This window comes from Rattus rattus, chromosome 1, assembly GCF_011064425.1.
Source record: "Rattus rattus isolate New Zealand chromosome 1, Rrattus_CSIRO_v1, whole genome shotgun sequence".
In the NCBI taxonomy this organism is placed as follows: Eukaryota; Metazoa; Chordata; class Mammalia; order Rodentia; family Muridae; genus Rattus; species Rattus rattus.
Window position 1 is genome coordinate 66,053,901 of NC_046154.1, and position 12,086 is coordinate 66,065,986.

General features: G+C 47.0%; 1 protein-coding gene across 2 annotated transcripts in view; it reads left to right on the plus strand.

Annotated features, from left to right (window-relative positions):
- Positions 1-7,360: 7,360 nt before the first annotated feature.
- Mllt3 (MLLT3 super elongation complex subunit) overlaps positions 7,361-12,086 on the plus strand; it is a 255,095-nt gene continuing 250,369 nt past the window's right edge. The window contains exons 1-2 of one of the 2 annotated variants that reach the window (XM_032902169.1): positions 7,361-7,640; positions 9,011-9,191. In XM_032902169.1, the coding sequence (XP_032758060.1) occupies positions 7,629-7,640; positions 9,011-9,191 (193 nt within the window). In that variant the 5' untranslated portion in view covers positions 7,361-7,628. Of the gene's footprint in view, positions 7,641-7,868; positions 8,083-9,010; positions 9,192-12,086 lie in introns of those variants that run through there. The other variant, XM_032902174.1, reaches the window with a different exon arrangement.

Sequence of the window (12,086 nt, forward strand, 5' to 3'; positions counted from 1 at the left end):
ATTTAATAGAAAACATTTCTACTGTTCCCCTTTTCCCCCTTACAATATTGCCATTTTAAGGAGAGATTAAGTAACTTGTGTTGGTAAATGCCCTCACTTGACTCTCGATTTGAGTCATTTCGTCCTTATGGTCAGGTTCAAGACGAACCTTTGGGCAGGAGTACTGTACAGGTGATACTGTTTGCCTTTCGTTGCGTTACATCACGGAGCACACTCTGCTCAAATGTCAGAAGTCGTGAAACACAAGACAAAAGATTGAAACAATAAATATTAGAGGTCCAGTAGTCTAGAAACAAGTACAGTTCTTTTGCTTTTCACTAGTAATTTTTATCTCTCAGTTACAACTTGAAATCTCCCCCAAATTGCTATTAAAAACAGAGGACATCATTAACTTTCCCCCATCTGATTTCACAGGGGTTTTATTACATAGCTATAATGGGTAATAGCCTCCAATGGGTAATCGTTCTCTTGATTCAGCACACTGGTAATGAATATTCCTTCTCTCCCATCAAACAGTATGTACTGTTTCCTAGATCAATAGTTCTTTGTGAAGGAGGGCTATATGTAGAATGACACACTGCTTAATACAATGTGTTGTTAGGAAAAATTTTTTTACATTGAATACTTTTAAAATTATATGCTTACTGAGCATCTGTGTGTGGGTATGTGCATGTGAGTGTGGATGCCCTCAAAGGGGTCACATGTCCCGGGGATCTGAGGTTACACTTGGCATGGGTGCTAGGGACAGAACTTGCTCTTCAAGTCTGGAACAAACTCTTACCCACTTGGACTGGCTGGGAAGTGGCGGCTCACACCTCTCATTTCAGCACTTTGGAGGCAGAGGCAGGCAGATCTCTGTGAGTTCAAGGGACAGCCTGGTTTGTAGAGCAAGGACAGCCAGGGCTATGCACAGGACTGCTGTCTGGAACCCCACCCCACCCCACAACAAAACAAAATGCAACAAACTGGTACTGTTAAGGAAGAGGGAGAGTCTGGCTACTAGATGGGAAGAGAGGAAGCAGGGCTGTGGGTGAGGTGAATTAAGCCATGATGAATATGTTTAAAAAATTCCATTATGAAACCCATTACTTTGCATGATAATTTAAACAAAATAATTTTCCTATGGGTTTTTTTTTTTTTTTTGAAAGAGTGTCTTTCATGTAGCTGGGGCTGGTCTTGAACCTGTTTTTAGCTGAAGGTGACCTTGAACTTGCCTCCTCTTTCTCACCTCCGTAGTACTAGGATAACAGGCGTGTAGCACCATGCCTGACTCAGGGCAGTACTTGAGACAGAATCCACAAACCTTGTGTCAGCAGAGGTGCATCTCAAACCTTTACACCATATTTAGAACAAGTAGGGCCAAGCATGATGACACACACCTTTAATACCACGGCTAGGGAAGCAGAGGCATGTGGATCTCTCTGTGAGTTTGAAGTCAGCCTGATCTATGTAGAGAGTTCTGGGTCAACCAGAACTAAATTATAGACCCTGTCTAAAAGTGAAATAGAAAAAGTTCCAAAAGAGAAAGGAGAGATTGATAAATATTTTTTCTGTGACAAAAACTATAAATGGAAACTAACAAATATAATCAGTCAAAAAACTCACTTCTAACAGATTTACATGAAAAAAAATCCATATAAACTTTTCCATTGTGGATTATCTGCAAAGTGGGGAGTATACCCATGGATTATTCAGGGTTGATGGTAAATTGCTTAATCCAACCAAAATACATGATCCTACTAGAAGGTAGTAAATCTCTCTCTTAGAGGTTTTGTTATTTCCAAGCCAGTATCACATCATTTACTATATGGAGGTCCTGCCCCCTTTCTTCCTTTCCTTCCCTCCCTCCTTCCCTTCCTCCCTCCGTCCCTCCCTCCCTCCTATCCTTTCTTTCTTCCTTCTTCCCCTTTCGGTTCTTTAATTAATTATTCAGCATCTGCATTAAATTTTAGGCCTGATGTTCTCCATTTCTCCAAATAAGGCAAAATATAGTTTATGTTTAAGGTAAAATGATTACTTTGACTCCCAATTCGCTGTTATATGGGTGGAAGAGGTGAGCTGGCATGTGAAGATAAGCAAAATTCCCACCAAAAACCACAGAGATCAACCCCAAAGGATAGAAAGGGCTGGAGAGATGGCCGTTAAGAGCACTGGCTGCTCCTTCAGAGGACCCAAGTTAGATCCCCAGCAGCCACACGTGGCAGCTCACAATTATCTGTAACTTCCGTTTCAGGAGATCTTCTTATGGCTTCCGCAGACACCAGACATACAGGTGGTACACAGACATACATGCAGTCACTCACCCAAACACACAACAATAAAAGAACACATGTCAGGAGGCTGGGGAGACAGAGTAGTCAGTAAAATGTCTGCTGTGCTAGCTAGTTTGAGGTTCTTCACTTAGATCACCAACGCCTACATAAAGGCTAGATATGGTGTGCTTCTCTGTAAAACCTATCCCTCACTGGTGGGGGCACGGTAGAGACAACTGGAACCCTGGAGGTTATTGGGGACCAGCCTAGCAGAATTGATAAACTTTAGGATTATGAACAGGCCCTTTCTGACAAAACAAGACAGAGGACGGGGACCTGTGGACCCTACACCCCTACATTTGGGAGATAGCAGGCAGAAGATTAAAAGCTGAAGAGATGAGTGAGTTTGGGCTATGTGAGACTTTGTCCCCCCCAAAACATCAACACACACACACACACACACACACACACACACACACACACACAGAGTAACGGAAAACTGCCTATTAGTCTGTGAAGAGATGAAGAAGGAATCAAGATATTATAAACCATCCTAGCTTTGAGATAATTTTTCCCTGCAAGTCGTTTCAATTTGATGTGCACTTACCCTACCTACAGCCATTTCGCCAAGGTTCCGGTGGGGCCAGGGAGACATATTCATTCCCACTCTATCAATGGACCTCAATATTTACAGTGCCTCGTATTGCTCATCTTACATAACATCCTCGATTAATTTTCAGGCCTTGAGGTGCTATTTATTAAATTAGGGATACAGCCTACCAAATTAATAAATCATTGCTTCAGAGACACTCATGCTCTGAATGTATAAATGTATCGCTTAAATGACTCTTGGGGAATAATTTACACACGAAGAGGCTCTGTGGGTTAAACAAGCCTGGTGCATTGATTATATCTGGAACAAGCCTTTGCACTAGGTGGCTGAGTGGATATCAAAGTATATTCAGTTAGTTCCAGACACGCTGCCCTAGAACCCTAAGTTAGATATAACACTAAGCACGTAATGTTCTGAAGGAATACTTCTATCAGAAACAGTGCTTTTCAGCCCCCGGTCTTGAAATTCTTTCATTGTGGGATTTGTTTTCACCTAAAAGAACACCAAGGAAATGAGCATACAAACACTAAAGTTCAAGGCCAAGGAAATTAGGAATTTGCTGGCAGCCATATCCTCCCTTTTCAGGTATTAAAAGGTGGAACTGGGTTGGGATTTAGCTCAGTGGTAGAGCACTTGCCTAGCAAGCGCAAGGCCCTGGTTCGGTCCCCAGCTCCGGAAAAAAAGAAAAAAAAAAAAAAAAAAGGTGGAACTGAGGGCAACAGTAACAGCTTCTAAGCTGCCATTGCCTCTTCTAGTCCTTTGGCTGTTTGTGTCAGATTTCTATGCTGCCTGCTTATGTGTGACACATACAGCTATCCTAACCACCTTAGGTGTAATGAAATTCAAAGAAAGAAGAAAGGATTTCGGTGAACTTTCTCCTCTGTGTCACGGAGCCATGGACTGTATGATAGCAGGAATCAGCATTCATTCTTATTTTGTTTTTATTAATTATTTTAAAGATAAGGTCTCATGCATACTAGGCTAGCTTCAAATTCTCTGTGTAGCCTTCAATTTCTAAATTCTGGCTTCTACCTCCCACTGAGTATAGGGATTATGAGTGTGTCCACCATGACCAGTTAATAGGAATACAGAGAGACGAATCTAAAGCTTCTGGCGCGTGGGGCAAGCATTCTGCTGGCTTAATTACACTCCAACTCTCAGCATTCTTACAGTCTTGTTCTTGACATATGCTCCAGTTTTGGTAAACCGACATAGGGAGGTATTTTATAAAACAAACAAGCAAATACCCAGTAGGCTTTAGAGGGGGAGCTTTGGTTGTTCTGAATGTGCAGTTATCAAAATGTCTATTGTCCTAGTGTCTGGTACTTTTTCCATGGGCCTTCCCCGTCCTTGACAAACCCACATAGCAAAGGGTGGAAAATGGCTACTTTTTGTTGATTTGGTTAGTTGAGTGTATGTACCAATAACCTGTCATAGTGAATGGGTAAAATCTACTTGAGGGTGCTTTATAACACCCTAATTATACTTGAAAGGCTGTGTTTTCCTTTTGTTCTGGCAGAAACATCATTCCAACTGGTCTGAAGTTCCAAACCAGCAAACTGGGGAGATGGGAAGGCTGGAGCCAAACCAGTGGTGATGTGGTGGTCCTGCAAGGAGTTAAGCTCAGACACACGGATCCTTTCCATTCTCCAGCACTGTTCTTATTTAACTTGATGTTAATCACTTTTCCATTCATTAGAGTAACCCAATTTCATACTGTACTATATACATCACAGTATGAATTTCCGTGGGCTAATTTCTATTTGAACAAGGAAATGCTTTTATCATTGATCACTTTATTTTAAATATTCCTATTCTTTGCTACCTAGCACTGATGTCTGTCTTATGCCGAACACTTTTTCCATGATGTCCAGGCTTGCTATGTAGCTGTGATTAGCTTTAAAACCTACAGGCTCCTGCTTCAGCCTCCCAAATGTGATCCACCACTCCGATTGTTTTAAGTGCATTTTCTACACTTGTTATTATTTCAGAATCAATGGACAGGAAATGCATTTGCTATCACAGTTTTATTGTTGTTAATGGCGAACTTATTAAAATAGCTACAAATGGAAAGACTGGTGTAAATTCCTTTGTTCAAAGTTGAACCTGGAGTATTCTGGCTTGTGTTTTCTTTTTCTTTTTCCTGGTAGAGAAGTCTTTTTGTTGTTAAGGAGGGTCAAGTAAGGACGCTGGTGGAAGGGCTCTGTGCGCCATCTACTGGCATATTTTAAATCTCCAGCATCTGCAGACGGGGAATTACTTTACATTGGGGAGGAGGGTTAAGGCATTTGAGAAAGGAAGGGTGTTGAGGGAAAACTCTGTCAGATTCTATGATTTATTTGTGATTGCTGGGATAAATGAGAATCCAGCAAATATCACACACGCGCGCGAGTGCGCGCGCCTGTGCGCGCCCGCGCGCACACAGACATACATTCACAAGCAAGCACATGGTGGAGGGGGTGGGGCAGGGACTCCCTCTTACAATACAAGTTCCAGTTTCTGGAGAGAACACCAAGAAAGCAACTCTGGAATCAGTGCAAACGTTGAATGTTCACCTTTCAATTACTAAAGACATTCATCTAATCTTCAGTTTTCAACCTCATCATTCCAAAATAGTCCTCTGCAATTTGGTTATTTGATAACTGGTGTATGAATGCACAGTACTTAGCTATCCCTTGCTTACATCCCACACACAACAGCTCTGTTTAACTTAGCGCTTACACAAACACACATGAGTGTACAAGATTACATGCACTTATAGATGTGGTTGAGAAATACGTCCTTGGACTTCTGTTCAAGTTTCCCCACTTCTGTGCAGAATTCTAGAGGATGGGTGTATCGATTTTAGGAGAATCACACTATGAGTTGGAAACTTGCTGCTTTGAACTTGGCTGGACCTGGTCTCATCTAATCCCCCATCATCCACTTTGTGAGTAGTGGGAAGAAAAGAACATGGTCATGGAGATGGCACCCCAGGCAACCTCCTTCCCGTTATTCTCAAGTCTTTAATGCAAGGACCGAGTGAGTGAGTTGTGCTTTCAAGGTCTCCAGGCGAGAGGAAAAGAGGAATGCAATAAAGTTGAGTCAGAAAGAGGAAGAGAGACAGAAAACCCAGGGAGAAAGGAGGACAGAAGCTGACAATCCAGAGAAAAGGAGTGGTGAACAAAAGAAAGTCTGGAAAATAGCCACCTCCCCAAACCAATTCAAGAAAGGAGTTAAGAGCCAGAGAGGTACAAGAACTTTATTTAACGAAACAAAGTCACACCCATCTTTCATTTTCGTATCTCGCCTAGATCTTATCCGTTTCCTTTTTAAAGGTTGTCTGTGTTTCTAGAGGAAGCTAGTAACTCTTTTATTTTCCCCTTTCGTCTCACGTATGGCTTGATATTCTACCCATGGCCACTGAGACAAAATACAATTGGAGCTGGGGCATTTGTAGAAGAGCGACTCTAGAACACTTCTGCGAAGGGCTGTCACCCGGGAGCCTAAATGGATTAATACCCAGAGATGGATTGTGCTGGCTGTCACCAATATGCCTAAAGATTATAATCCAATTTATGCACATTACAGTCAGTATTAACTTTATCTATTTTAAGGCTCCCAGTAGCCTGGTGCGCCCTTAGAGAGAGGGCAGACCCTGATGCAACCCAGCAGGTTGTCAGTGGTGTGTGTGGGGGAGCCACAAGAAGCAAACAACTGGTTCCCAGAGGCTCTGCACCGGGCACTCCCAGGTGTCCCGCCTCCACCTGGGCACGGTTCTCAGTCCGGGAACACCGAGGCGGGAGGCGTTTCCTAGGAAGGAAATGACATTCTTGTTTCTCGTTCATTTCTTTTTTAAGTTTTCAGTGGCGGCGGCAGGAGGGCGGGGTGGGCTGGTGCCTCCGAGTAGATAGGGAAAGGGATTTAAGGGTTGCTGCGGGCTGTTCAGTCCCAGAGATTGCTATTAGGAGGCTTTTTTTTTTTTTTTCAAAATTTTTTTTGTCGCGTGGATTTCTCTCGCTCTCTGTTTAAGTAAGTTTGTTTGGGTGTGCGTTCTTGCGATTTCAGCACAAACCCACAAAAATCCATGGTGGAAAGTAAAAACAAGCCTGCTCCCCCTTCCCAAACGTGCTCACTGCCGCCAAAGACTTGAATTAACACAACCCCTTCTCCTGCGGCTGGGGGCTCCAGGCAGTGGCCACATTCCAGCAGTTTTAATCCGTTTTTTATTGTAGGGCGAACGGAGTTTGCACAGGGGCCGGGATGGCTCTCCAGCTGGCCGCTCTCCCAGTGCCAGGCCCCCTCCCTCCATTTCCTCCCCCCTCCCCCATCAGGAACCTGTTACTTTAAGCGAGGCGTTCCAGTGTGGCGCTGCGGGCCGCCGGGGTTTCGGGAGGCGGCCGCTGATTGGCTCTTTCGAGCTCCCCCTGGCTCGGTCGCTCGGCCTCCCCGCGCGCTCCGCCCCGCCCGCGCGCCCTCCCTCCGCCCCGAGAGGCTCGAAGCCCGGGTGTCAGGCGCCACGGCGCATGCTCCGGACTCATCCTCTGGCCCCGGAGCTGCTGCTGCTGCTGCTGCTGCTGCTTTTGCTTTTGGGGCTGAGTTTAATAAGCGAGCGAGAGAGCGAGCACGGGGTGGGGTGGGGGCAAAGGCAGAGCATGTCCGCCATCTACCCTCAGCTCCCGGGCGCGCTCTCATTCATAGCAGCCTCTTCATGAATTACAGCTGAAGGGGGCGGGGGAGGGGGGTACCACACAACACCCCGGCAAACCTCCGGGCCCCCAGGCATGGCTAGCTCGGTAAGTACATGCAAAAATAATAATAAAAGCCCCCCTCCCTCTCCTCCTCCGCCCCGCGCCGCCGCAGCCCAGACAGCGCCAGCGCTCCGCGGTTCCAATTAGAGAAAGGTTGGTTTTGCTCGCGGGGAGCTGCCGCCTCTCCCTCCTCCCCACCCCCCCGGCGCGCGCGCACACACTCGCACACTCGCCGCCGCCGCCGCCACCACCACCCCCCCGCGCCTCCCGCCCGCCTCGCCTCTTTGCAATCGCAAGAAGCGCACTCACACTCCCTCTGGCTCACACACGCGCACACACACACTCACACCCGGTGGAAGGAGGCGAATAATAACTCAGCCATATTTCAGCCGCCGCCGCTGCCGGGAGCTGCGGGCACGGTCCGGGGACGCGGCGAGCAGCCTCTGCGGCCGCACCTCCGCCGCCGAGCGCCGCGGCCGCCACGATGGTGCGTTCTCCGCGGCGCGCGCGTGAGCCCGAGTGTGCGGGCTGACAGCGGCGGGGCTGCTCGCAACTTTGCCCCAGCGGCCGGTGTGCGCGACCAGGGCTCGGCGGCGGTCCGCCAGTAGCCCTGCCTTTCTGCATTTCGTGGCTTTCGCTGGCGGGGGGAGGCTGGAGGGAGTTTGCGACCACTTTGGCTCTTGAAAGTGTGCAGCGTTGGCTCTCGTTGGGCTGGCCTTGCCGGTCGTGGGGGGCTGTTCGCCGAGGGGTGCGGGGTGCTTTGAGTTGTGGATGCCTTGGCGTGTTTTCGTGCGGGCGTGAGTGAGTGTGTGTATGTGTGACGACGTCTCATTCTTGTGCATGAACCCCGTGGTAAGAAAGAACACGGGAGTTTGTGCCCATTAGCAGAGGCTGCCTGTAGTTTCCATTCCGCCTGGCACCGCGCTCCACACGCACGCACACATACACGTACACAAAGACTTCCTCGGTGTGTGCCTGTCGCCGCGGTACTTTCGGGGAGGGGGCTCTCTAGAACCCCGGGTCCCCCATCCCAGCCACCTCCCCTCCCACGCCGGGAAAGCGCCCCAGCATCCCCTCCTGATTGTCTCCTAATTTGTTACCGACGCGTTTGTTGTCGTGCTTGCCGTGGTGGTCGTGTTCTCCCCTTTCCCCGACCCCCTTCGCGACTAGGGGTAACATTCCGTTACAATCCCAGCCGCTGTGCAGAGGCGCCGGGGGCCCCTGCGGCCCGACCCGGTGTATCTGGGGGTGTGGGGTGTGCGCGCCCACGCGCGTGAAACGTGGATGGAGAGGGCACTGCCGTTTCCTTTTATGTGCGTTTCAAGGAGGAGGGAAAAAAATGTCAGGCGCAATGTTGAGCAGCGAACGGTCGCCTTCCTGTTGTTCACTGCTGTCTCTCCTCCCCCTGCCCGCAGTGTGCCGTGCAGGTGAAGCTGGAGCTGGGGCACCGCGCCCAGGTGAGGAAGAAACCCACAGTGGAGGGCTTCACCCACGACTGGATGGTGTTCGTGCGCGGCCCGGAGCACAGTAACATTCAGCACTTTGTGGAGAAAGTCGTCTTCCACTTGCACGAAAGCTTCCCTAGGCCAAAAAGAGGTAGGGCTCGAATACAAAAGAGACTTGATAAAAAATGTCTTTGCTCCAGAGGAAACAATCGCGGGGCCCCGGCGCTCCCGGGCCGGTCCCCCCCCCCGCTGCGCTTGCCGGTCTAGCCTGGGACCCGGGGGCGCGGCGCCGTGCTGGCCAGGGCCGTGCTGGCCAGGTCTCTGCTGCCCGCGCGCGCGCGCGCGTGCGCGCGTGAGTGTTCGACTTGGGCTCAGGGAAAGTCACCAAGAGAAAGGACCGTCAGGTGTCGCGTGTTTATTCCTCCCAGGCCTCTTGGGTTGCTGCAGGTCCTTAGGGGAAGGCGTAATTAGTTACTGGGTTTGGAGGTTTGGAGAGCGAAGCTGGAAGGAATAAACAGTTTGCACCTTTTCACCAGCTCCCGGAGAAACATAGCTTTACCTGTGTTACTAGCCAAGAATGCATTGGAGGTAGTTATTGTTCCGTTTAGAGAAGTCGGTTCTCTAGGCAATTCTGGCCTTTTCTGTGTTTGAGACACTAGGTGCCAGTCGCTGTAGAGTGTCCCTATGGGAGTTAGCCTCCACCTCACAGCCTGGATTTTACTAGTTGGGTGACTTATTCCCCCTCACCCGGGGGTGCATTTTACTACTCCAGTAGATTTTGGACTACCCCTGCACTGTCTTCTGGTTGGGACCCACAAGGAGAGGGAGTTTCCTTTAAGGTTGCAAGCTAAGTTTCAGGCAAAGGTGCTGTTTTGCCTATTTCTTTAGTTCTTCTTTCCGACACCTTGATCCTCAGCCATAAAGTCGGGCTTACACACTCTTGCTGAGGTTCTGTGGTCCCGACCTCTTCAGTTAAACAGAGCAGGACAGTTCGGGGGTGGGGGTGTGTCATTTAAAAAGATGTCTGAAGAGGTTCTGAAAAATACTGGTTTTTCTTTCCTCCTGCCTCTGGAAAGCTACTGTCTGGTCGTTTGCGTTGGATTACTGGAGGTAACAGTAGAAATACAATAAGGTGCTTTGTTTGTGAGCGGCTTTATTTATCTAAGTCGACACAATGGTTAGTAGTTATCTCCCATTTGATCCGTAATCTTTATTGGCATCTAGAACTCCTGCAGTTTCTTAGAGAACATCATAATAAATCCATTCTGCTTAGAGTGATGGGGAAATTATTGAACATTCAGGGCTGGATAAAGAAAGGAGAAAGGATGTGCGCCTTTGAGGTGGCAGGGTTGGGGCTTATTTTTATTTTTAATGCTTGTGTGGTGGGAAGTAGGATTTTATTTTGTGCCATTCAGTGGTTAGGTTTAGAGTTCCCTTTCAAAACTTGAATGGTTGAAATTTTGATGGGCTTTGTTGAATGGTTAATAAATACATCCAGCTTCTAATAGACCGTAAGGGATTGCATGGCCTGTAGGAGATAATACTTAGCATTTGTTAGCACTTTAGAGGAACCTATAGACAGATACTATATTTCATATTTCTCCAAAGTCATGGTAAGGGTGCCATCCCTGTCTGCAGGTGATGGGGGACAGTGCTTGATGGAATCCTCTCTTCCCATAAGTCTGTAGAGCCATTGCAGAGGAGTTTAAACAAAAGAAAGCCCCTCCTGGGCTCCTCTGTCCTCTGTTACAGCCACTTGGCTGCCATTCATTCAGGCAAAGTAGACTTTAGAAAGCAATATTCATTGTGTCAGAGAAATTAACTCAGTTGTTAGAAAATGTTGCTCTTAAGGTAACTTTGTTTAGGCACCTTGATAATCATCCAATCCCTCTTCTTTTGTATTTACCACCATTTCTCTGCTTCCTGGGTGTGTGTGGTGATGCTGCCCTGTATATCCTGTAGTTACAGACGTTCTGCCCAGCCTGAGAGAAGTAGGGGTCTCTGTTCAGAGCACACACCTGAGAGGTGGGTTGGGCCCTTGATAGTAACAGTGTCTTCTCACATCTCTCGGGCAAGGGATGTCTGTTCATTGGACTTTACAATTGCAGTTCTCAACTGGGGAGTTTCTTCTTTATGTAGACGATAAGCCATTGTTTTAAAATGTTTATTTTTGGATTTTTATTTGTGTTGTGTGGTTCCCATGATGTGACAAGTCCTGGGAAAAACGCCAACTTATATCGCCCAGGAGAGACCTTGTCATACTGTAATTACACATGATTCAGATTTCGAGAGGTTTCACTGCTCGTTGGGAATAGCAGCTGTAAGTTCAAGCAACACCAAGCACGATGTTTAATCCTGGGGTCTGTCTTTTGGCTTATCAAGTCTCTGAAAATGATAAGAACAACTGGAAAATAAGATTGCCAGGAATTCCCAAGGCTTCTTCTAGCACCTTTTAAGGTGCTGCATCTTGCTATATAATTGATATAATTGATAGGATAAAGTTAAACTAATTGGAGATGGGAGGAACTGCAAAAGTGAATTTGAGAAAGATCTGAGTACAGTATGTTTGAAGGAATGCTTCTACTCTACGCTGTTATTAGTGACAAGTTAACTCTCGTGCATTATATACAGTCACTAACAAGCTGAGGAACCCCAGGACTGAGTATGAATGGTTCAGCCATGAAGATACAAGAGTCCTTAGCTTTGTAATCCTGGGTTTAGAAAAGCAAATTGATTTTCAGGTTGATTTCCTTTACTTCACAATAATATTATGAGAACTTGTAGAGGAAGAAATTATAGTATTTTCAACTTGTTGCCAAATGAGAATTATATATACCATTTCGGAATTGAGCTAATTGGATTTGAATTAATGAGGTTTTACTCTGTCACAAAGACGTGTGGGAGACCTTTAATTTAAAACTACTGGCACACAGTCCTAGAAAAAGAGATTTTGATGAAATAGTGAGGCCTAGAATATCCATTAGCTGATGAAGAATAGGCAGGTCAGAGCTGATGCATTTCCAGACTATCTGTTTGCAGGAGAAGA